Source organism: Anopheles merus, chromosome 3L (assembly GCF_017562075.2).
Source record: "Anopheles merus strain MAF chromosome 3L, AmerM5.1, whole genome shotgun sequence".
NCBI lineage: Eukaryota > Metazoa > Arthropoda > Insecta > Diptera > Culicidae > Anopheles > Anopheles merus.
In genome coordinates, this window is record NC_054085.1 from 23,106,395 (window position 1) to 23,132,835 (window position 26,441).

Consider the following 26,441-nt stretch of genomic DNA (forward strand, 5'->3'; position numbering starts at 1 on the left):
CTTCTATCCCTCTCCCTCTCGGTTGTTACTTTAAGACGCCATGCCCCCTACACACACAAACACACACATGCATTGGTAGGTTTTGTTGCATGGTTTGAAGGGAGGGAGATACCGGAGGGGGGGGGGGGCGTCCGATTCCAAAACACAACGACAAAGACGATAACGATGAGGGTTGTACAGACGTAAACTACCAAAGAAAAAATAAAAACACACGCAAAAAAACATCACCAAGAAATGGGAGTAAGTGTGTGAGGCAACATACACCATCACTATCACCATCATCATCTTCTTGGACAACGGTCGAGAAGGAAAGGAAAAAAGCGCCCCTGAATGCTCGAAGCATTGGCCGGGAAGTGTGTGCGACAGTGCGTGACGTTTTCACCCTTTTCCTCCAAATGTCTCTATGTGCGTGTGTGTGTGTGTGTGTTGGTACATTTTCAGAAGAAAAGGGAGCTGCGTGCCCGCGCGCCCATTACAATGCTGCCATTTGCCATCACCTTTTGGCACATTTGGGCACAGTTGCCCCGTTTGCTCTTCGGTAGATAAAGACAAACGCCGGACATGCCGAGGCCAAATGTTGCGCCGCTTCAGTGGCACGGCGCGTGCTTTACGGTGCGGGAAAGAATGGCTTTAATTCTATTTTCTCCACAACTTGAATGGTCGCGCCCCATAAGGCTGGGCGCTGGTTTGTGAAATCGGCAAACAAAAGTGAAGCTCCTGGGGCGATTGATTTTTGGTTGGGTTAAACCTTTTCAATTTTCGTTTTTTTTTTAAATAAATTGTATGTAAAATCAAACAATTTGCTATAGTTATTCTATAAGAACATCACCAAATTGATTCTTCAAACTTGTGTTATTGGAAGTTAGTCACAAGGAAACATAGGAATTACTTAACAATACAATTGAATATATTTAATATTTCATATTATGTTTATAGTTTAGGTTTTTATACATACGCTATGCTAATGTATAGATCTGGAAAGGATTGTAAAAGACAAAAAAATTCGCACACTTTATCAATATTTAGAAAATAAAAAAATATTGTATAACTTGAAATCAATTAAAATTAATTACTAATTATGCTATTTAGAAACAAATTTGCAACAAATTTAGAAAGGATCAAATAATGAAATTTCAATTAGTCAATCACATGACAACTCAGATAAAATTTGTAGAAACTAAAATATGAAAACTAAACGTAAAGAGAGCTTTGCTTTTGGGTCCAATGCATGGCCTTTAAATGTTTCAACTCATTTTAAACATCTCATAATCTCGAAACATCGACCTACTTTAATCTACCTCAGCACAAAAAGTAACCTTCAATCTGGTTGAAGTATATCTACCAGACACACAAAACACGAGTTGTAGCCAACGCACCGTCACACTTGGGCTAATAAACGCGCAAGCATTTGCTCTGCTTCAACAACTCGGAACTCATCAGCGCACGCCGGTCGAAAGTGAAACATAACAACGATTACATCAACGACGGCAGCAAAACGCTGTACATTTCACCCTATAAAAACTAACGACCTGCCTGCGAATTGAGCTCCTTAAGGAAACTCAAAAAGAAAAGAGAAGAACTGCGTGTGATGTTTGCATGTACGCAAAAAGGTTTTATCATCACCGTCGTGAGATGGGCTATGAAGCGTTTGAGGAGCATGTGACGGCAACAACAAAACGCGACCGGAATCAAGTCAGACTGATGTGCGCGCTAGAAGGAACTGCATCCGCAAAGGACGCACCACCTTTCTACCGGCTTCTGTACCTTGTACCGGAAACGTGTACACGCATCTTGATGACAAACAACGCTCATCGGCCGCTCATCCCAACACCCTTCCCAACCAGCTGTTCCCGCTTCCCATGGCAGCAGAAATGACGTCTTGCCAGCCTTACGCCTCCATGTTTCTTGTTGCGTCGATGTTGGTGCGTAAGTGCGTGAAGGGCACATCCTCAAACATCAGCGTACGCGTGTAGTGGTTCCCTTCCTGGGGCACACACATCTTCGAGCTGCAAAGAACACGCCAACGCTAAGCAAAACCGATAAAAACAAACCATTTCCGACGGTCCCAAAGTCCCAGCAGCATGGTTCGGGGATCGGAAATCCCAAACCGTCTGCCGTCTGCCGCCCTGTTCTGTTTGCTCATCGATGTTTCCTTGCGGCGCGGCGGACATGCGCTCCCAGCCGCTCGGGCCGCGCCGAAAAAGAGCAATACAGTCTCGGTAAGGATGGCGAATGCTTCTTGAAAGTCAGCCCGGAAGCAAGCTGGATTGGTGTGAAGAAAATGCCGGCTACTAAGATCGGCAAACCAAACGCACACACACACACACACACACACACACACACACACACACACACACACACACACACACACACACACACACACACACACACACACACACACACACACGCATACCAAAAAAACGCAAACAATACAAACAAACCAAGGGGAAGAACGGCACGCATCGATGTTTGTGTATTGGTTGTAACGGCCTACGCATCTTTTTCCCTTTTTTTTGCAAGAAAACAACCCCCAACAAGGTGGAAAGGAAAAGTCAAGAACCATAACAAAGAATTCGCTACCAGTATTGGGGACTTCGTCCTCTCTTTCAACACCAACGCGGGCAAATGGTCGGTTCGGCAAGATATTGAAAGAAGCGCGCGTGTAGGGACAAAAATCTCAACCAATTTCACCCTCGACACGCTTTCGCTTTCTTCACGTTCGGCTCTTCGCAGCCCCAGTTTTGATGGCGGGGTGCGTTTTAATGGGGTGTCCGATGAGATGGCGAACATTCGGGTATTGTTTGAAATGGATGGGGCACTTGCCAGGGCAGTCGGATCGGGGTAGTTGGTGTGTATTGGTTGCGTTACTGTTACTGTTGCGATGATGGTTGGTATTGGTGTGTTCGAAGTGGTCAAGTGATCCAGTTTTGCAAACTCATTGCTCAATGTGCCGTTAAGACAAGGGTGTCTGGAGTTTCAAAATGGCACAAAGAAATGGGAACTAGAATGTTTTAGTGAGCATCTTCGAAGCACATTTCACGTTTAATTGCAAAGGCACTGGGTTAAAGCTCGCAACTCCCAAGAAAGAGTCATTGAATTCAAAGATTCTGGAATTAGTGGCATGAAGACCTTTCGATATTTCTTTATGGTTCTACGACTTGAGGGATGCTTCATTATATTAAAGTCAGATATGACGAAGATGGCAATTGCAACCGATTGGAGTATCAACATTTGTATGACTACTGCCAACAATCGAAGAAGAGTATTGTTTACATCTGACGACTGATTTGTGGGATTGATTTTCACAGTTAATTTCAATCATTCCCTTACGGTTCTCTCCATGCTTTTGTCCTGTTCGTCATCTTGTCACCAAAATAGACCTTCCTGTAGCTAATATCCATAGAAACAGTAGCTAAGAAGTAGAAAATACCATATTTCTTCCGTTCCATTTCCATCTTGACAACGCCAACAACATGGGGCACGGGAAGCGACGGGAAGCTTCCCGCGATAAGAGGATTATGGATGGAACACAACGCAACACAGCCTCCCGCAAATCAGGACGAACACTCATGCAACAACCGCAAAAAAAGAACACTGTTGAACATAGGAAGCAGCAAAAAAGGCGGAGATTATATCCTGCCGCAACCTTTCGTGCTTTAGATACGCGATACAGATACCGGTGCAGGCAGCAGGAAATGTGGCTTGTGACCAGCGACAACGAACGATGGGGAGTATGGCGAAACAACAGAAACCGAAAGTAAATTAGATTCATTGATAAGATTATGTGGCTAGTGAAACAAGCAGGAAGGAGTGGTTAGCTTGGTACACGTGCAATGATTTGGTTGGGCGCTATTGGTTTACAGAGAGGATTGAGGGTTTTTTTTTGTTCTTTCTTGGACGCGCTGCTTTCCAAGATATTAAAAGCACCAGCAGGTTAAACTGTTGCGGTTGCTACTGCGGCTTATCGTTCGGAACAGAGCGAAGAAATCACAGAAAACTGTAATGAAGAGCAGAAGAATGTTGCTAGGTGAAATTGGTTTATGTTGCTTTTATTAGGCCGGATATCCAGTCATCGTTTAGGAACTAATAATAGCTTCCTGCTCATTGATTGGAAGCATATTTCCTATTTTTTCGTAGCCGTTTTTTGCTGTGGCCTGACTGTGGTACTTGGACGTGCACAATATCAGAACTAAAAAAAAATTAAACATTTTATTCTGTTATCAATCATTGCGTTACTTTCCTAGGATATGATGAATCATGTATCATTCTCCCGAGTACAAGGGTACAGCACATTCGCGACATATGTTGTGACTTGTTCGAGTGGCATGTTTGAGCTGATCAGTCACGCCAGGGCCAGTGGAAACGAACCGGTAAATCAGAAACAGAAACAACCAACCAACAGAACGAACTCATCCAACAATCACTCAATTAATCAAATGCAAACACGCGTGTAACGTGCACGCTGAGTGAATTGACACTTTACAATCTGTCCTCTCCCGGCCCGAATGCACCCGATGCATCAGAAGGGATGAAATCTGTCAGTTCAAATGGATTGAGCCTTTAAATGCGATTTATAATGAAGATTTTTTTGTTCGCTTCAAGCAATTCAAGAGGTTTGCTTGTAACGCCATCCAATTGTAACGATTATCCCTCTGTTTAGTGTGCATAATTGAAGTGCCCACTTGAGTGCCCGGGATCGGGATAATTGAAACCACTTGAAACGCATGAACCAGTTTGTGGTTGGCGTAAGCTACTGGTGCGAGTAGCTAACGAAACGTACACAAAAGATGGAAACAACTGAAACCATCCAAAACCACACCAGGAAGCCGTAAGGCTGTCGTCAAGGAAACGCACTTTCTAGCGGGAAGGCATTGTCAAAAGTGTCAAAACTGTTGCCTCCGCTGTGTTGACGTAACGCCTCCCGCGAAACATCTGGATCGTGTTCGAAGGACCAAGAAACCTTCTCGCACGGTGCATTCTTCGAAGTGTTGTCGTGTACTGTAAAAGGACACCGCAATTTGTTCGCGAAGAATGGTCCCGTGGGATGGGAAACTGGGACCCGGGGCTGGTGAAGACGTGTTCCCGTCTTCTCAAAAGTACACGCGATGGGCGAAGAGTGCAAGTAGTTTCCAGGAAGTTTCCTTCAACAACAACCGTCTGAACCGTTTGAGAACATCGAGGAAGCGCGGATTTGTACAACCATTTTCCGGACCGATCCTTCCGTGGCGCTTCTGTAACTGTACACTGACAACACGCTTTTCCTTGGCAAATGGTACGCAAATGGTGTGCCAGCTTTCCGATCCCTGCGTCCCTGCACAGTTTACATAAAATGAACAACGGCCACAATGGCTGGATCACCTTTTGCTGACCTCCCGATGGCCCGATGTTCGGGATGATATATGACACCCGGTTTGGAGGGAGCAGGGCAATCACGGCTCACTTCATCATGATACAAGTCCTTCCGCTCGTGTCATCTGCACCTACCGGGATGTATTCTCGATAACAACCAACAACAGGAGCAACAAAAAACGGCTGTACACTACAAAAAGGCACATGAAATAAAGCAGAAAATAATCACCTCGCCTGCTGAACAACAGCATTAACGTCATCGGTGTAACAACAGCTCAAAATAGAGAGACGATAGGGGAAAAGAGAGCGAAACAAAAAAACAAAGAGGAACCAAATAAAACATACAAGCTGGAAACGTAAAACAACAAACACACATCCCATAGTGAGCCTTCTGCACCCTACTCTGTCACCAGTGGGAAGATTTTTTAATGTCCTCTTTCTCCCTTTGGGTTCTATTTTTTTACTTTGTGCCCTTTTAATGAAGCATTCAGTAGGACGGGTAGAAGCTAGAAGAAGAGGGGAACGCGCACGCACAGTACAGTACAACTAACATACTGCCGGGCAGGACATCAGTTCTCAATTACCCGGACGCCGGGGCCGTATGAGTGATGGGCAGAGGTGATTGTTTTTAATGGAAAATAGTCAACCTATACCACACCCAAAAACCATGCTAAATCAGAACATTTGTATAGAGGACATTTCCAGAAAAAAAGTGTGACTAAATTAAAATATTTTATTTCTTCTCGGAATTCAATTTCTGAAAACTCCAACCAACTTCCACTTTAAACTCTTTCCCATGCTATTATCCATGTTAGTGTTTTTATACACTCCATTTTATAGAAGAAAAAAAAACAAACAAACTTTGGTTTGATTTGCTACCCCAATCGTCGAGTGTTTTGATGTCGCAGCTAAACCTTTGCTGTTTGACATTTAAATTGAAAGGATTACCACCTTGTACTTTGCGTGCGTGTGTCCCGTGGCCGGCTTTCCCCTGGCGCTGCAAGTACAAGGGTTGAACGTAAAGGGGTTTACGATTAGATACGATTATGGTAGATTTGTGCTGGTTGAATAAATGTTTTCTTACTTCGAGAGCGCTTTTGACTACGTATAAAAAATATTGAAAATGATTTGCTCTAAAAAACAAGTTTAAATACTTGTTTTAAAGAAGAGAAAGATTTTGTTTCTCTTTCTAACTTTACCAAAATGCCAAAAGAGTCGTTTTGCTCGTTGCTCTTACTCTTTTCAAATATTTTCATGTAATCATTACTTAATTTTTACATACAAACATTTTAGATAACGAATCTAAAAATTCCATATCGAACAAATTTAAAGACTTCATTACTACAGGCAACTCTGCGTTATTCGAAAACAATCGTGTGTTTAAATTCTGCAAACAGAAAGAAGATATAAAATATAGACATGCAATTTTTCAAAAATTATAATTTTTTTTCGTTTTCTTTAAAAAACTGTTTATATGAGAATATCATGAAACATTTTCAATAAAATGAATCATAGAAAAGGAAAAGAAGCGATATTATTAAAAGCAGAATAATATAAACAAGGTGATACAACATGCAAAAAGAGAAAAAGAAGACAACAGACATTAAACAGAAAAATAAAAGCAAATCATGGCATACTTGCGTTAAGTACAACAGATAAACCTAAACAAATGATAATGGGTCAAGCAGGCATTCATTGCTCTATTTATCCACTCACATACCAAAACAAACGACTATCTCTACTGACATCAGCACCTAAAATGTTTACAATCTTACCAATTATCGCTTCACACAAGTGCAAAACGATAAGAACACTTGAAAACTTTTGCACTTGTGGTTAGGTTGCACCACATGGCACTCCTTTGAACAAGCAAACAACTCCTCCTATCCCTATAATGTACAAAACCCTGAAACCCGACTCGACCTTGCTACTCATTATTAGGCTCAGTTTCAGCCCTTTCCCGCTGAGCGTCCTAAAATCGTAACAGATTTTCCAACGAGTACAAGTGTCAGTAATTGATTAGCCCGAACAGGCCCCGCGACGGGAAGCAGAGGGTGGAGGTAGCAAACATTGCGCCCACATTGCACGTTGCCCAAAGAGGACACTTCTTGCACACGGACCTCGCACGTTTGAAAGCGAATGATGATGGATGGAAGAACAAATGCGCGTTTCTGTTTCTTTTTTGATTGGGTTGAAAAACTGGACCACCTCCTCCCTCTCTCTCTCTCTTTCTCACTAGCCAAGACATTTATCATTCACCCAGTCCCATTGTAAATAACCAACTCAATTACAATTCCTTTGTAAATATTTTATTACTCCTGTACTGTTTTCCTTTATTAATAACTTCTGGTTCTGGTGGTGGTACCTCCCGTACGGCTCCCGGGGTCGGTGCAAGCGAAAATAGGAAACCGATATCGGAAGCTGCCTACTGCACTCTTCACTGCAGGATTCAATGCATTTTACGTGCCAAACAGAAAGATATAAAGCAAGGGAACACACTCGGGCGCGCGTAGAGGGTTTGTCGGAGGGTTGGTCCTCGTTGTTTTGAAACGAGGGTAAAACAGGGGTGGAAAACTTACCGGATACCCGGATCGCCGGTGGCTACCCGCTGAGTGTCTATTTAATATGTGATTTGCCCATTGGCAAACATCTGTCGAACTTTGCGCTAGGTTAGGAACATTGAGAGCTGCCTGTTCCAGTTTTTTTTTTTTTCATGTGTAGCTTGCAGGAACTTATCGACCCTTTGCTCGTTTGTGCCTGCTAACCACACACGCGCACACACACACACACACCGACTGATACGGGAGCCGGTAGGAGGAATCGCGATTTGTTGCTTCTGTAGGTGCCAACGCTCTCCAGGAGTCCAGAGCAGTACAAGAGGAACAGCACACAGCTCTAACTAAGCAGACACTTGTTTCGCTAAATGCCCCTTCAGTAGGCTCTTGCTCTGTTTACTTGGATCGAAAGTTTGTGAGCGTTCAGGTTTTTTGTTGTGTTCTGCACTGCTACGCTCAACTGCCCTCTCCCGCAGCTAATAGGGCGGGTATCATATTTCGTGGGATCGTTCACTGCACACTTCACAGTATCTGTCCGTGCGTGCGGTGTTGTACGATACTTGAAGGCAGATGAGTCCAAAAAGAACGAAATGTGTGTATTTTTTTGTTTGTACACATCATCGCTCAAAGCCCGGATGCGTTCAAAGTGTGCTCATCTGTCGTGGATTTGGTTCGGTAGCTTTTGGATTAGGTTACCGCAGAGATAGATCGCGCCTCTCTCAATGCCAAATGGTACGAAATTGTGTGTAATAATTACTGAAGAGGCTATGGACAAATGGTGCGTCCTTGGGTCGGGAAAAACGATACCTTACCTTGAGTGTGTGTACCTTTTCCACGTTTGTGTGCATAAATTAATTGCCTTTACACGGACTAGTACGTCGTACTACAGCGTCGGCAATAGAGCAGAATTACAGGCTGAGGTAAAAACAGAGCATAAATCCTCGTTTTTTTTTGTTCGGTCTGCATAATTAGGCAAACCATAACTTATCGCACACACACACACCAGGGGCATCCATATGCAAATTGTGTGTGCTCTCACACTGTCACTGTGTCGGAAAACGTTCGGAGACGGGTTGTAGTGGATTTATTGCACATCCCCGGTGTGACAAATTGCAGTGAAACCGTTTTCCAAAATCGTTACCTCGAGTTTGTGCAATAACTGGATCTTTTTCACTTCAATACATTCAATAGAGCGCTCAGAAGTACCCTAGTACCTTCAGCGGCGGGTCCGTGATGACTTCCGACAGCAAAACGGCTCAAACGTCGGTGCTTATGTTAATTATGGCAAACACTGAGCGTAATAAATAAATCGTCCCAAGCAATTATCAACACAAACATGGTTCGAACTGGGTTCCCCGGGCACCACACATCGGTGAGGAAGTCGATCTTTCCAACGGTCGCAAAAGGAATTGCTCTATAAATTAAGGACCTCGGGAAGAGTGCGTTTGCCTAGGGTCTTGCGAGATCGTGGCCGCGGGAAGGGAAGTGTTGTGATTTGTGTAGAACACGCGAACATTCGACAGAGAGCTGACACACCGGGACACCGGGATTCCAGCCGGGCCGGGTTTATTAGGTAACATCTGAAAATGTACACACACAAAAAAAACATCGTAGTACGTAGATCCCAAAGCAGTTCCCCTTCAAACTCTGCCTCAAATGAAGATCTTAACCTTCCTCCAGTACCAGGCTCAGCACCAGTTTTAAAGTGTGAACACCCAAATAAAGTGTATTTATTGCGTACCCGTTTCCCAATCCCCAGGGCGATGGTTAATGTCCCGACGTCTGTCGGCATTCCTGGTACGCTGTAGTACCGACACCGTAACAACAAGTTGCTCAATGAATCAACACGCAGTTTTTGGCTAGCTGCCGCTTTTGAAGTAGAACGGAATTTAAAGGTTTTCAAATGGACGTGGACAACTCTCGGGAGAGTGAAGATATTCAAGGGTACGGTGCTTTAGTTCCCGAAATTGCGTGCCTCTAGAGAAGTGACTTAAAGCGTTCCAAAAGCCTGTCCTCCCGAGAGCTTGTGTGTGCCTCCTTTAATCTCCACCATCGGGCAGAGCAGGCCTCCCAGGAGGCTGTCAAAGGTTACCATAGTAACGGGCACGTGCAAAGTGTTATTCGTTTGATCGCGCTTCCTCCAACGAACCGGGTCTTTTTGACTTGTCGCATTTTACTGTGATCGGTTAACACACGGACGGAATTCAACGGGAACAACGATCACATTAATTGCTCATTTACGAGGGTGTCACTAAAGAGGCGTGACAACTCTTTTTGGAACACACCCGTTCGGTCGGCCCGTTGGGGATTTTAAAACAGACGGTATTTAACCGGACCCCGTTGTCATGGTGACAACCTGGGTTTGGGGTTGTTTTATCTTTTTTCGGTAGCGTAAGATCAAACGAAATGGAACGATCAACCTATATCTAACCGACGTGTATCTCTTCTTCTTCGTTTTTTTTTGCAGATTTTTCCTTAAATTTTTCCTCAAGTGCAACCAAAACTGTCTGAAGAATGCGGGCAACCCAAGGGATATGCGACGATTTCAAGTGAGTATTAATCACCAACCTTACAAAAAGAAAGGCTGGCTGGATGTCTGGCATGGCTGGAGCACTCTTATCGGTGAAAAATGAGATTAAACTTAGGAAAGGTCTTAGTTCCTTCAGAACAATCAGGAGTCAGGTAGAGCTACTAAAGTATCAGTTGATAAGCGAAAGAGTAACACACGAATGACGCTAATGGCATTGAAACAAACTGCAACGCATCGGACCATCGAGTTTGTACTTCTACCATGTTCTTAACTTAACAGTCCCCACGGGGTATTCCGATCGCGCCATGTCCATGTCTGCTACCTCCACTGCACGGAGGACGGACTTTTTTCCCCAAAACGGATGACGATGGAGAAATTAGTGATGAAGCACTAAACTCCTAAAGGTGCTAAGAATAGAGCGACCAATGCAATCCACATTCCATGTTCATTGGCACACAGTGCAAGGAAGCAAAAGAATGGCCGGGGAAAAGCAAACAGCCCCGAGAAAGTTACGGCAAAGATAAAATTAAGCTGATGATCAGTCGCGTTACTAATGCCAACGGAACGTCACCGCCTACTTTACGACAGCGTCGGAGAGAAATGAGAAGACGAATGAAAGAAATGAGGAGCAACAGAAGGAGAGAACAAAAAAAACCATTTAGCCTATCCAAAGCGATCGGGTGATAAATTGCGTCCGTCTTCTCTCCATCTTGAATTTCTTAGTTTTCATGTCTGCTTTGCTTGTGTACGATGGCATGTGTTTTGCGTTGGCCGGTTTGTTACTTTGTAGCATTTTTTTTAAATTCAAAAATTTAACTCAATTTGTCACGTTTGTTGTACAAGTTTACACGTGTTATATGGATCAGAATGTAGTTCATTATGGTTGTTTTAATTAAAAAAAATAAAATCTAAATATAGATTTACAAATGACGTAAACGCAATGTCAAAGAGATCAGGGATCTAGTGTCTAGTAGGAATTGTTCAAATCGTGTTTTTCTCCTCCGGAAGGCCAGCCGCCTCAATAATCTTTTAATGCAATTAATTATATTCTTTTTGTTTCTCTCTTTTCCTCCCCGTCCTAATGGTCACACTTCACCCAAAAATCTGCTCTCCATTTTATACCTTTTCCCCCACCCAAAATTTCCCAATGTCTTCCTTCCTTAAATTCCGTGACCGTCCATGTTCACTTGTCCCCATGGTACCCCTCCAATTACCCATATATTGCAGGTAGTGATAGCAACTCAGGTGGCGGTGGACGGGCCGCTGCTGGCCATCTCGGACAACATGTTCGTCCACAACAACAGCAAGCACGGGCGCCGGGCGAAGCGGCTCGATCCCGAAGGTACAGCCAATTCTCCGTTGGCAATGTCGGGCCACCATCTGGCCCCGGACAGTACGTACGACGGTCGGTTTCAAAATTTCTTTCTCAAAAAACAAACAAACAAACACACACATATCATAAAACCAATTCCTTACGCCCCATTCCCTAGTTACCTTATTTGTTTTTAGTTTGAATTTCATGCTCCTGATTGTTTTATCATTAGTTTTCAACTATTGTTGTATTGTTAGATATTAAAATACACAAGTTAGTGCTTAGTTTTATAGTTCCCTTGTTTCCTTGTTTGTTCCCTTTCCTAATATATTCACGTTTTTCCACACTAATCTAATTGGCCTCACACCATCCTTCCGACGATATGAGCTGCATGCCGAGAGCGAATGCAGTTGGCCACGCTCACCAGCAACATGGTCAACTGCTTTTGCCAATTTAAAAAAAAAAGTGCATTAGACAAATCTCGGAAGCACTCGCTATACTGCGAACGCGTCGTTCGTACTATGGAAATGAGAGGAAATGCAGCCGAGTGCGCTTCAATAATCATTCAAGCGTGTTAAAAACCAATTCATTTCATGCGCAATGTTCGATCATTATCGTAAATTCCCCAAAAATAATCGAATATTATTACCAGTCTGGACTATAAATCATATCACACACTTCTTTGCGTACTTACGCTCTTGAGGGTGCATTCTTTATGCGCAAAAAACTTCACCTTTTTTGGCGTATTGCACCGGAAGCGCCTCATCTCATGCGGAAAAGAGTTATTCCGTTGCGAGAATTCAACGCTTCAGCTCATATATTCCTATTTCTACATTCAGCAAAGAGGTCAATTCCACTGCAAACGAAGAAAGGTAACGATCCGTACCGGAGAGTTGATTGAGTTTCGGAAGTACGAGCACAGCTTTTTTTTACAATCAGAGCTACACACCCGCTGGTATGAATTTTAATAAATTCATTGCGTTCGTTCTGTTTTGGATGTGCGAAGCGCAACCGGACTCGGTACGTACGGGATCTAATTTCTGGAATTCTGGAATCAGAATTCCAGTCACTCCAGCCGCTAATGAACACTACCGATGTATGTGACCGAAGGTTTTGCTGGTGTGATAAATTGCATTTTCCACCCAATGGCCCATGGTTCCATGTCGTGCCATGGTCGACGAACACACACCCACCGTTTCGTTGCTATGGATGCTCCAGCACAGTGCGGAAAAGCTCGATTAAAATTCCATTTCTCATCATAGTAGCCCATCTGGACAGGGACGAACAGCGCTACTACGCGCGTTAGCACGTACCCACGCTCAACATGTGGTTAATGTGGTTCATCGTTCATTGTTCGGAGGACACAATGTACTCTGGGAAGTGAATGTGTTATCTAGTTGTCCAGTGGATTATATTCAGCAATTCAGCAACTAATCACAAAGTAAAGTTGATTTGAAGTTTGGCACCTTTCCTCTCGTTTCCAACACGGCCCGCAGGTGGCACAAATGCGCACGAGTCTTTCTGTGACCGCTGAGCCCCATCATTTCGTAAATCTCCCTCCTCATCAATTAACCTCACGCCTCTCTTTGCTTCATATCGTCCATATTTGCAGGCATCTATCCACCACTGCCAATGGCTACACCTTGCATCAAGGCCATCTCACCGAGCGAAGGTTGGACTACGGGTGGAGCTCAGGTTATTATCGTCGGTGATAATTTCTTCGACGGGCTACAGGTAGTGTTCGGCACCATGCTGGTCTGGAGTGAGGTAAGTGGAGGATGAAAGCACTCGTGAACACACGTGGTCCTATCATTTATCGATCGTATCTTTGCTCTTCTCTGCCCACAGCTTATCACATCGCACGCTATTCGTGTGCAGACGCCACCCCGACACATACCGGGCGTCGTCGAGGTGACACTCTCGTACAAGAGCAAACAGTTCTGCAAAGGATCGCCCGGACGATTCGTTTATGTCTGTAAGTGAACGTTGCTTGAGCTGGTTTCTGGAGGAAAAAAGGGGGCTGGAACGTTTGGAACTAAAACTCATCTTCTACACTTGCAGCACTCAGTGAACCGACGATCGATTACGGATTTCAGCGACTTCAGAAGTTGATCCCCCGCCATCCGGGTGATCCGGAGAAGCTGCCAAAGGAAATCATTCTGAAGCGGGCGGCCGACCTGGCGGAAGCACTGTACTCGATGCCACGCTCGCCGAATGGTACGTCCGGCTTTAATTCGTACAGCGGGCAGCTTGCCGTCAGCGTACAGGATGGCACTGGCCAGTGGACTGAAGGTATTATTCCCTAGCAAGCAGAACTTTTGGCCTCGAATTTCTCTAAACAACAACGTACTTAATATCGTTTATCCCATCTCGCAGATGAGTACACACGAGCCCAAAGCAGTAGCGTCAGTCCACGGGGTGGATACTGTAGCAGCGCCTCGACACCACACTCATCCGGTGGTGGATCGTACGGCAGCAGCAATGGGTATGCCACCGCACCCAACATGACCGGGTTGTCCTCCTCACCTGCGAGCGTCTTCAACTCGTCCACTAGTAAGTGCCCCTCCCTAAGCCCGTTCTCCGAATCTTCCTCTATTCTTGTTTACTAATCGGTTTCTGCTCCTGGTTGTCTTACAGGAATCAATGGACTGATGAGTGGTAGCAGCGGCTTTAGCCCCTACTCGATGACAACCTGCGCTTCGCAGGGTTACACACCGAGCCCGCTGGCCGCAACGACCACGTCCAAATGAGCGAACGATGGCAGCGAGCTGCCGAACGAAACTGTCTGTTAAATAGTGTTTTTGCTTGGAGATTATTTTGTAAAAATAACGATAGAAATGTATTAGCCTTTGATTTGGTGTGTTTATTAGAAAGGTCTACTTGCACAAGCGGTGCTCTCCTTTAATCAGGTGCAAGATAGTGTTGTGATTAGTATGCTACTAACTACTACTAGCAATGTTTGCACCGCAATTTTTTTTATTTTTTATTTTTTTTTTTTGTTAAAGTGCAATAATATTTACATTTATACACACACAAACCCACACTTTTGAGCCAAAATCGACACTTTGTGGTCAATCACAGTGTCAGCAGTCCTTTGTCCCGTCTCTCTTTGTACAGTTTTTGTACAGTATGTTTAATTCATTAGGCATGTGAAATACGGCAAAGGGGAAAGGGAGAAGAACATACATGGGGGACAAACGTGCATATTAAACAGATATACATATTTACGTACTTAAAGTAGTTAATTTTTTGCCAAAACACACAGAGATGGTAGCCGAGGTAAATCGAGACTTTAAACCCCCCTTTTGCGACTTATTTAATTATACACACTAACTAATAACCGAAGAACCGGCGGACGGCTCGCGAGTCATCGAACGTAGAATTTTAAACACATCCCCCCCCCCCCCCTTAATCCTGGTAACGGAAAGAGGTATTGAGACAGAGCGACAGAGAGGAAATGTTTAGGGAAAACGTTTGGCTATTTTGGAAGAGCAGAAAAAAGGGAAAACCCAGCAATGAAAAACAAAACCGAATCAAAAACCAATCGAGTACATATCGAAAGCGACGAACATGTATTAGTATCGAACGAAGCCCCGACTGCAGCCACGGTGGCTGCAGCCAGTTTGTGTACAGCTCCGACGATTCATCGAATCAACAACAATCATATCTCTATGAAACTAATCATTTAATGCAAGTAAAAATTACTACAACAAAAAATACACCCACACACCCGTGTACACATTTTAAAGTGCAGCCCAAATTTACCACTCATTAAAATCTAAATGTTTGTACACATTCAAAGAAAGCGACGACACACAACTACTTTAATGCAAAAAAGCATAATACTCATAGTATAAAACATTAGCAAAAAAATGCTCTCTTCATGCTGATTGAAGAATTACGATCGACGCGATCTCCACTAGCGTTGGTGAGGAGCTTGATCTGTTGATCGTTCGAGTTAGAATCGAGCATCACGGGGCCGAGCTAGCAGCGCCACACAGTATACGAGCTCGGTGGTGTTCTGCATCGTAACTCAAATCAAACGCATCGTTGCAATCGCTGTCGTTGCTGGAGTGGACGTTTGAAACGATTTTTGCGAAACAACAAGTAGCGAACTACGACGAAATGAAAATGGGTTGCTCCTAGTGGGCGATAGGCAATGGTCGGGTTAAGGCAGGAGAGCGGGCAACAGCAGACAACGTGTAGGTAATTTATCAATTATGAAGACGATTTCTTTGACGGGCGAAGTTATATCATATAAATAAAGCTAGAAAACCTTCAACCAAATTGTTGCACGTGTCGTGGAATTACTGGACACATTGAAAGAAAAATAAAGAAATGAACAATTATAATTTTTCAGGGAACGATTGGGATTGTACGTGTTGTTTGTGCATTCAATCTCAAGTTAGTCCAGTAACTCAGTGATTTTAAGCGGTACTCTTATTATTATTATTATTATTATTATTATTATTATTTATTGTATAACCTCAATTTCCAAACTCAAAAACTCACTTTTCAATCTCAATAAACTCACTTTTCAAAATCCATAGACTAGAAAAACTCACTTTTTCAAACACCATACACTCAAAAAACTCACTTTTTCGAACGCCATACACTCAACAAACTCACTTTTTCGAACGCCATACACTCAAAACACTCACTTTTTCGAACGCCATAAACTAAAAAAAATCACTTTTTCAAACTCCATACACTCAAAACACTCACTGTTTTGAACGCCATACACTCAAAAAAACTCCATACACTCAAAAAAAACCATACACTCAAAAAACTCACTTTTTCGAACGCCATACACTCAACAAACTCACTTTTTTGAACGCCATACACTCAAAAAACTCACTTTTTCGAACGCCATACACTCAACAAACTCAATTTTTTGAACGCCATAAACTAAAAAAAATCACTTTTTCAAACTCCATACACTCAAAACACTCACTGTTTTGAACGCCATACACTCAAAAACTCACTTTTTCAAACTAAAAAAACTCAAAAAACTCACTTTTTTAAACTCAATAAGCTTAAACGACTGGAAAATCGAACATCCATAGAAAAAAAACATAGCTTCACTGGTTTGCTCAATAGATGGCGTATTAGAAATTCATCATTTTATTGTGTGTTTCGACAAGTTTCATCTTATCATGGCCTATGCACCTTCTAACTTTCTAAGCAAAAATCTATATGAATGGTCGTGTGGTCAGATACAATGGGTATCGACTCCAACGACCATTACTCACTTAAATCTCACTTGCTTCTAGTGTTGGATTTCATGAATCTTTCGATGAGATTCATTCATATGAATCTTCAGGGATGTGTGATTCAAATCTCGAATCGACTCTACTAAGATTCATGAATCTCCAAGGATTTATGAATCTCAAAAGTTATATGAATCTTCAAAGATTCATGAATCTAAAACATTAAAAATCCATTAAAATTCATATGTTTCCAGGGATTCATGAATCTTAAGAGATGTATGATTTGCAAAATAGTTAATTTGCACGATCTCATGGAACGTCTCCCCGTAGCAAAACGAATTATCCGGCTGCTTGGATGGATTTGCCAAGAAGTCCCGAAAGCCTGTATAGGCAGGCATGACCATGTAGGTTGTTGCTTCAAAAAGAAGAATAATGAGAAGCTCAAGCTCTATGATTTTTTGTATATGTATGCATCTGCATCAATCCCTAGAGATATGAATCTTTTGATATTCATGAATCTTTTGATATTCATGAATCTTTTGAGATTCATCAATCTTTAGTGATTCAAGAATATTTAGAGATTCAAGAATCTTTGAGATTCATGAATCTTTGCAACCAGGATTCAGATTCATTGAATTATATCAAAGTTTCATTGAGATTCGTGAATCTGAATCAGATTTACCCAACACTACTGCTGGTGGTTAGCATTGGTGTTTAGTATTTAACCAAGGTCTTTGAGAATCGAAGGTCGAAGCGTATAGAGTAAATTGACAGAAAGCCATGGGAAAATTTTGACAGTAAATGTGAACTTTCCCAAATAGCCAGCTCGTACTTTATAGCTGATTTAGGGCTGTTTAACGAAAAATCGTTCCGATGTCGTACTTTGTGGCTGATTAAGAGATAGACGGTACTTTGCGGAACTAAGGAGCTTTTTAACAGGCACATCGTACTTTTTGGAACTTTGCGGCTGATTAGCACTATGTGTAGGGTTCATGGTGGAACTTGAAGGCTTGTTAAGAGTGTGTATCGAACTTGGTGGAACTTTATAGCTTTTTAATGCATGGCATCGGTACAAGGTGGATCTTGTCAAAGTGTCAAAGAGAGACGCCGTCAATCATCTCATTGCTGCTGTACAAGTTAGATAAGTTAATTAAAGAATGAATATTGAGTGAAGTGATTGTGAATTATCAGTAAATTGTGTAAAATTTTGTGTAATTCATCAATACAAAAGTTTTAAAAATATACATATGTGTTTAAACGAAACAAATCTTGTTGTTTATTTCATCGATGACGCTTGCTTAAAAATAAAACACACAGAAAAATAATCCCTGGCATCGTGGCATAAGGAAGCTGCTTAGGCGCTGTTTGAAAGACCCACATAGAACTTTGATGCTGTTTATCTACTGCAAAAGGCGAATTAGAGCAGCGATCTTTAGCGTGCCAAAATGAGCTGCTTAAGCAATTCTGGCTATTTGGGTTGTTTATGTTTAGCGATGGACGTTGCTATGGAGTGAATGAGAGTGCCCAAATAGCCAGCTCGTACTTTATAGCTGATTTAGGGCTGTTTAACGAAAAATCGTTCCGATGTCGTACTTTGTGGCTGATTAAGAGATAGACGGTACTTTGCGGAACTAAGGAGCTTTTTAACAGGCGCATGGTACTCTTTGGAACTTTGCGGCTGATTAGCACTATGTGTAGGGTTCATGATAGAACTTGAAGGCTTGTTAAGAAAGCGTACCGAACTTGGTGGAACTTTATAGCTTTTTAATGCATGACATCGGTACGAGATGGCTCTTGTCAAAGTGTCAAAGACGGACGCCGGCAATAATCTCATTGCTGCTGCACAAGTTAGATTCGTTAATTGAAGAATGAAATTGGAGTGAAGTGATTGTGAATTATCAGTAAATTGTGTGAAATTTTATGTAATTCATCAATACAAAAGATTTAAAATATACACATGTGTTTAAACGAAACAAATCTTGTTGCTTATTTCATCGATGACGCTTGCTTGAAAATAAAACACACAGAAAAATAATCCCTGGAATCGTGGCATAAGGAAGCTGCTTAGGCGCTGTTTTAAAGACCCACATAGAACTTTGATGCTGTTTATCTACTGCAAAAGGCGAATTAGAGCAGCGATCTTTAGCGTGCCAAAATGAGCTGCTTAAGCAATTCTGGCTATTTGGGTGTTGTTCAGCATTTTGTACCTTTTAGAATATTAAGGCCGGGCTACATTGATCGTACTCCGTAGTGTAATTTCGATTTTCACTAGCGCATCTGGCGGCGGCTGGTGGAAGCTTTTTTTGGTCATCGAGGGAATGGTTGCGCCGGATCTCAAAATTAATTAGTTTTTTCACCGTTTTTTGGTGCGAAAACGACTGAAATACTTGCATAACATATTTATCTATCAATTACAAAGCATTGCCAGTCCAGCTAAAGTAAAAAACATGGAAAAATAACGTATTTTCTGGAGCGGCTCCAAATTGTTTGGCAAAATGCTTCGGTCAGCCGCCGCCAGATGCGCTAGTGAAAATCGAAATTACACCAGCGAGTACGATCAATGTAGCCCGGCCTTAAAGGCCGGGCTACATTGATCGTAATCCGTAGTGTAATTTTTGTGAACGCGTCCGCCATCTAGCGGTGGCGGGTTGAAGCTAGATGCTGGCATAATTTATCTGTCAAAAAACGTTTTGGGTCGAGGAGGCTATATTTTTACCCAATGATGGATAGAGATTGGGAGATGGGGAAAAATGTTGCCCAGCGCTTTGTATGAATGACGATTTTTCCAACAACAACAATTAACTGCCTACTTTGTTGCAATTTATGGACGTTTATCAACATTTCCTACGGCAAACAGGTTGCCTGGTCGAAACTTGATGAGACACCAAGTATGAATAATTTTGGCACTTAAATTATACCCACAACTAGCTTGCGCTGGTCGCCGCCAGATGCGCTAGTGAATATAAAAATTACACTTGCGAGTACGATCAATGTAGCCCGGCCTGTACCCTGGGAAAGACTGTACGAATATGCAAGTAGATTTTGTTGCTTGGGTTTTTGTTATTCCCAAGATTGTTTGGGAAACAATTGTGTCAAAAAAAAATGTAACTATTTCATATTGCATCTATTGTAGCATTAATTTTGGAATAAATTTAAATTTATGACAATCTAAATGAAACACCTCGTTGCTACAGCACGAACACATTCCCTTGGCGCAAAAACCCAAACTCACCGTTCAACATGCCGTTCAACTTGTGCCGATGTGTGGCCCGCAGTGCTGCTTAACGCCACCCCTTCAACTCGCGCACAGTGAACCGTGCCGTGAAATCATATGCCAAAAGCGCACCGCACGCGTCAAACCGCATGACCCGACAGCTGTAACCACAGTGGCTGAAAAAATTAAGCGTGGCTTGCCAAGGGATTAAAAGGTAAATTTTCGTGCCGATTTTCACCCCGAAACGGTGCAACTGGCCGTCCCGTTTGTTGCCCGTACCGTGCCCCGCCCGCCCGTGTACGATTTGGGCGTGAAAGATTGCGCCCGGGGTCGGAAAAACCGGTCACAAGTGTGTGCAGTGCAGTACGAGCGGCTTTCCTCCGTCATCGTGTCACCGTCATTTTTTCGCTCGTCTGCTGCTGCTCTCCTTGTACCGTGTGCGTGTGTGTGTGTGTACGTACGGTGTGTGCGGTGTATGCGCGTGTGTGTGTGTGTGCGAGTGTGTTGAATTCAGAGCTGCACGCGTTTTCGCTGTGCCGCAGCAAATTGGGTATCGAATCGAACTTTCGGTGCGGAAAAGCGGAAGGACACAGCGCGAAACACGAACGTGTACGATCCGGTCGCCTGGCACCCCGCCCCCCTCCCATCCCTCGCTCCTGCAACACCCGGAAGTCGGTGAAATCGCACAGTTGTGAGGAATTAGAAACAGGGTGTCGTGTAAGTTTGATTGTATGCGTGTGTGTGTGTGTGCGTGTGTGTGTGTGTGTGTGTGTGTGTGGAATTGTGCGTGAATGTGTGTGCGGGAGTTCTGCAAGTCTGGAAACACAAGGGCGCAGCAGCACCCCCCGTGGGGACGTAGGGCAGGAAAGGGTTGTGTTCTCTTGGCACAGGAGGAAGCACGGGGGTACGGTATGGATTTTAGCTCGGTGTGTGTGTGTTTTTTTTTCATCATTTTTGTTGCTTACCCTAGCAACATTCCGATGCCTGCCATGCCTACTACTCCTAGCCTTCTCGGGTGGTGGGCGAAGGAAATGGGGCCTTTTTTCTCCTTTCCTTTCGCTGGTCGAAGAAGGTGTTGCAAGAGCGAAAAGAAAGAGGACCCTACGCAAATGGCGATTTCTTCTTTCGCGAGCGATCAACGGGAGTAGAGGCTTCACGTAGTTTCGTCGAGGTCTCGCCGCACATTTAATAATCAATCACCAACCGAAAACTATCATCACTACCACCGCGACCCGGTGCCGATTTGGAGAGGACTTTTGCGCTGTCGTAGTTTCATTTTCACCTTCAACGTTTTCACCCCATCCGTTTGCTTCATTTCAGGAAAATGAGTAGCTCTGAGGAGGTATCATGGATTTCTTGGTTTTGTGGACTGCGCGGTAATGAATTCTTCTGTGAGGTAAATATAACACACCGTCCCGACCCCTTTTCGCGGTGGGCGGACGAAGCAGGCACGTTTGGCCTCACTGCCTTGCCATTCTGCTGGTTTACAGAAGGCCACATTCATTCTTGACACTTTCCCTGTAACTCAATCTTTCGCTTTCTCTCCCTTTTTCTCTCTTTCTCACTCGATTTCGGGATTTTAGGTGGACGAGGATTACATACAGGACAAATTTAACCTGACCGGACTCAACGAACAGGTACCGAACTACCGTCATGCGCTGGACATGATTCTGGACCTCGAGCCCGGTAAGTATAGAGCCTGCTGGTCAAGCCACCCTGTTGCCTTTAATGTGTTGTTTGCTTTTAGGAAGAATCGTTTGATGTAGAGAGAGAGAGAGAGGGAGAGAGGATAAGAGGGACAGATAGGGGTCAGTTTCATTTGCCCATGGAATGGGAGAGTTGGGGGGACCACCCCACGATCCCTATCAATGATCATTCATTCCCGATACGGGCGAATGATTAAAACGCGCCATTAAGTGTAACCGCTACGATCGTACAGCAAGCGAGTTAGCGATGAGTCATGATGATGGTCCTGCCATGTCTATCGCAGCACGATCACGCACACATACAGAGCGAGCGCCGGTTTTGCTCTCATCACTGTGTCTGATGGAGACGTGAATGCAAACGGCCACTGCACCACACACCATCTGCCATTTCTGTTTTTGTTTTGGAATTGGCTTTTCCCGGCGAGACTGTTGACTTTCTAGCCCACATTTCTTCTCCGTGATGACGACGATGTTTTCATCGATGAGTCTATATTTGCTATGTGAGGGGGGGGGGATTATGCAAGACCACCGAGCGCGATCGATGCACAAAAGCACACGCTCTGTCACAGCGCGCCCGCTTGCACGATGGGGCGTAAATTTCTAATCTAATTAAAGCAATTGATGCACAAGTTCATTATCGTCCAGCAGATTGTGAAACTTCAACTCTGGCAGAGAGGAGGGCGTACGATCGTGGAGTGGACTCAAAAGCCAGATGCATTTTGTCCAGTTTGGATGATATGTTCGTGGTCACTAGAAGAACGTCTTCGTTCTATTCGTGTTTAAGGGGGTGATGTTATGAAATTCCTGTTTGTTGTTAAGGCTTTTCTTGAAGTTGAAGGCTTTAGAATAATGCGAATGGTTCTAATGGGAAATCAAATTTTAAATCAAAAATGTTTGACCTTTGCAATCTTATTCGAATGACTTTACGAATATGTGCCTTCGAATAAGATTCGAAGATATGTGCCTGCATATGAAGATATTTGTCTTCGAATAAGATTTGATGTGCCTTCATATATTTGAAGTAAACTTAAACTTTACCAGTTGAAACATTGTTGTATTGTAAGACATTTATTGCAGTTTTACCTCAACGAAACGGCTTGGTTAATTAGTCGTCATAATGGCATAGAACATTGCATACATTCTTTCCTGCCAATTGCTGAAGTAATTTGTTTATTTTGAATTCCAAAGGCAATAGCTGATCTTATTTATGCCATTGTGTCTACATATTTATTTTAATTTCTTTGGAGCGAAGGGTATAAGCACCTTAATTACAAACATTAGTTATTGCTGGATGATTGTTGTGTCTTTTTTCAACATTAAATATGTTGGGTAAGTGTTAAAAGTATAAGGAAAAATGTAAATCGTTCTTTATTATCTCTCTCTCATCTCTCGGTTGTCGCTGATAGAGTACTCAATCAAATGACAATTCAAAATCAATTCAAACCGACTAATCCGTGTTGATACCTCCAGAACACGATGGAGAATTTAATTATTATTTATTCTTGAGCACAATTCTAACACTCCGTCTGTTTCCTTTCCTTTTCCCCCATTCTTTTCCGCAGAGGATGAAATTGACGATAATCCCAACCAGTCGGACCTGATCGAGCAGGCGGCGGAGATGCTGTACGGTTTGATACACGCTAGATACATTCTCACCAACCGTGGCATAGCTCAAATGATAGAAAAATATCAAAGTGGAGACTTTGGGCACTGCCCACGCGTTTACTGTGAAAGTCAACCAATGCTTCCGCTAGGTATGTGTGTGTGCGTGTGTGTGTGTGTAGTGCCGTCTCTCCGCAATTGACGGAGCAGATATATAACAATTACAACAAAAACCCTCTCTTCCATACTACACAGGTCTGTCGGATGTACCCGGTGAGGCGATGGTAAAGTCCTACTGTCCCAAATGCATCGACGTTTACACACCAAAGTCCTCTAGACATCATCATACCGATGGCGCATACTTCGGAACTGGATTCCCGCACATGCTGTTCATGGTACATCCAGAGTACCGTCCTAAGCGTCCCGCAAATCAATTCATACCACGGTACGTGTGCCTGCCGGGGTGGGGTGCACTGCATACTTGCGCTCCATATTACTGTGTCGCCCGTTTTACTAATCCCGTGCTTCGATCGCTCCGATCGCTTTTTCACTTTCGCCCACAGTCTCTACGGTTTTAAGATTCACTCCTTAGCGTATCAAATCCAACTGCAGGCAGCAGCGAACTTTAAGGCACCGCTTCGAGGGGTAAATGGCACCGTGGTGACTTACACAAATCCAAAGTTAAACTAATAACCAATTTGTAATGCAAAACTGTTCTCTCTCCGCATTCGTGTATCGTGCTCCTCCTCTGTGCAATGGCATCAGTTTTTCTTTTGTCGGGTCGTTTTTTTTTTTCATACCATTGCACGATTATTCTCCAATCAAAAAGTCCTACTGGAATTCCTATTGCAAGTTTGCTAACCCAGATTTTTAAGACGATCCTATAAGAGAACCCTATTTCTAGTAATTTCATTGAAAATGAATCATTTCGGCATACATTTTGGAGACAATCACGTTTACTCGGATGTCTTGTTTATCTGAAAACAAACAAGATACATTCTTGATGATTATATATCAATTGCAATTTTTAATTGTTGCAATATTTTTCGTTATTACTTGCGATTTATACTACTACACATATTTTCTTCCTTTTACATTATCATATCCGCGTTGCTTGTCTTTGTTGATTGAAACCAAAATGTTCAATAAACTGCAAGCACTGAAATATTCACCTAGTATTTAGTTTCTTATAATTTTGTTTCCTCATGCTTTCCTTTAATTTAATAATTACGTGTCCATGTCCACAAAATAGTGCGTGTACAGGCGTTTTCCGTTCCACCCGATTGCCGTATTTTTCTAGATAATTCGTCGATCACTGATCGAAGATACAGCTTTGTGTGAGAATTTGTGTGCAAAATTGGTTACTTGAATGGAATGGCCGCTCCGCCATCCGATTTTTTTTTTGTTTACTGTATTAAACGAATTTTCTCTTCTCTTCCCTATGTGTTTTGCGGTATCTAAAAACAACACCGTGTTTTGTGTGCGTGTAATGCCGCATGACGTATTTGAATAATTGTCCCGTTATAACATCCAACGAATCATCCTCCAAACACGCTCCCAAAACAATACCGACGTCATCTTCATCGTTCCAAAAACGTAACGTATCTGCTGCCAAACGAGACACTAAAACGCACCACTATTCTCAACACAATTACTAACCACACCTGTATTTGTTGTCGTCGTTTTTTTTTTTTGATACCCCACAGTGAAGAGCTCGGCGAAGGGCATCGACAACTGAACCGCAAGCCGCCGAGACTATATCGAAAAGATAGTTTGAGCCAGCCGCCACCCTCTCGATATAGGATCAACCAAGCAACTAAGCAACCATCCCCTTGCTACTAATACAACCATCATCATCCATCCCCTCCCCCCTTACATCAAGCGGAAAGCGTGTTCGTGTGTGTGTTTGCGTGTGTGTGTGCGTGCGTGCATGCGTGCGAGTGTTAGAGATGCAAAAGCGGAAGCCAGATCCCCCAGGGGGGAAGATACAATCGCGGAAAAGTGTTTCGTGAATTGTCCTAGCAGAACACGCATCATATGTAAGATGATGTAAGCGTCGTTTAGTAAAGTTTTGTTAATAGTTTTTTTTTATAAAATCACACATTGATTTATTCGCGCATCCACATGGATGGAATGTATCTGTGCGTGTTGAATAATGTTTTTTTCCCCTGCCGTCTGAGAAGAAAGTGTTTTTGAGCACACGTGCTTTAGAAACAAATATGAAAACAAACGGATCCACTAGACGCAGTGCATCTCCCCCTTTCCACTCGATGTCTCGGTGCGATCGATAGTGAAAAGTGTGTTCTAGGCATCTTGTGCTCGTTGCGCTGGGAACATTCACGATACATAGCAGGCGAACACGTGTTATACGCATGCACATCCACTCACACACACACACACACACACACACACACACACACACACACACACACACACACACACATACATTGAGCGGAAAATCGATCAACTGCAGCAGCAGAAGCAAAAGTAGTAGCAGATAGAAACACGTAGGGAGAGCGCAAAAGAAAAAAAAGAAAAGAACGGAAACAACAAAAATAAAATAATCCACGTAGAAAAATAGAACGAAGACGCCGAGACGGACGGCGGGCCGAGGATCTATGGATATCGAAGATGATGAAAGTAATTAATACACACACACACATACACGCGAGGTACGTTAAAGTAAAACAAGCTGTCTTGGAATCATCTCTCATCTCTCTCTCTCTCTCTCTCTCTCTCTCTCTCGCCGTTTCCGCTCCACCCATTTTCCAATTTTCTGACCCATGCGTTTTTTGGTGATCGCGGACAGAAGGAACAAAAAACCCTGCTTTTCTTGCCCCATTTTGTGTCTAAACATCAGTACTTGCATAGAAAGCGTTAAGCGAGCTCCATCTTCAAAACTAATTTATGGGGAAAAATAGGAAAATTTTAAACAAAAACGGTCCTTTTATAGAGCCGGATGA

General features: G+C 43.1%; 2 protein-coding genes across 5 annotated transcripts in view; both read left to right on the plus strand.

The window, feature by feature from the left end:
- Positions 1–15,611, plus strand: part of LOC121599800 (transcription factor collier) — a 53,435-nt gene extending 37,824 nt beyond the window's left edge. Inside the window, exons 7-13 of one of the 2 annotated variants that reach the window (XM_041927871.1) lie at positions 10,372–10,453; positions 11,659–11,839; positions 13,359–13,513; positions 13,595–13,721; positions 13,808–14,038; positions 14,123–14,299; positions 14,384–15,611. In XM_041927871.1, the coding sequence (XP_041783805.1) occupies positions 10,372–10,453; positions 11,659–11,839; positions 13,359–13,513; positions 13,595–13,721; positions 13,808–14,038; positions 14,123–14,299; positions 14,384–14,496 (1,066 nt within the window). In that variant the 3' untranslated portion in view covers positions 14,497–15,611. The remainder of the gene's footprint in view (positions 1–10,371; positions 10,454–11,658; positions 11,840–13,358; positions 13,514–13,594; positions 13,722–13,807; positions 14,039–14,122; positions 14,300–14,383) is intronic. The other variant, XM_041927872.1, reaches the window with a different exon arrangement.
- Positions 15,612–20,276: 4,665 nt separating this feature from the next.
- Positions 20,277–26,002, plus strand: LOC121598946 (casein kinase II subunit beta). Of its 3 annotated transcripts, none has more exons than XR_006005626.1 (7): positions 20,277–20,384; positions 21,491–21,566; positions 21,754–21,856; positions 23,439–23,630; positions 23,734–23,923; positions 24,042–25,074; positions 25,185–26,002. XR_006005626.1 is itself a non-coding variant. In XM_041926325.1 (6 exons), the coding sequence occupies exons 1-6, from the start codon at positions 21,495–21,497 to the stop codon at positions 25,214–25,216; spliced, it is 666 nt and encodes a 221-aa protein (XP_041782259.1). In that variant the 5' UTR covers positions 21,491–21,494; the 3' UTR covers positions 25,217–26,002. The 3 variants fall into 3 exon arrangements, 1 of the variants encoding a protein (XP_041782259.1); XR_006005627.1 differs by lacking the exon at positions 20,277–20,384 and adding an exon at positions 20,394–20,887; XM_041926325.1 differs by lacking the exon at positions 20,277–20,384 and having other exon boundaries at positions 24,042–24,123; positions 25,190–26,002.
- The last annotated feature ends 439 nt before the right edge of the window (positions 26,003–26,441 follow it).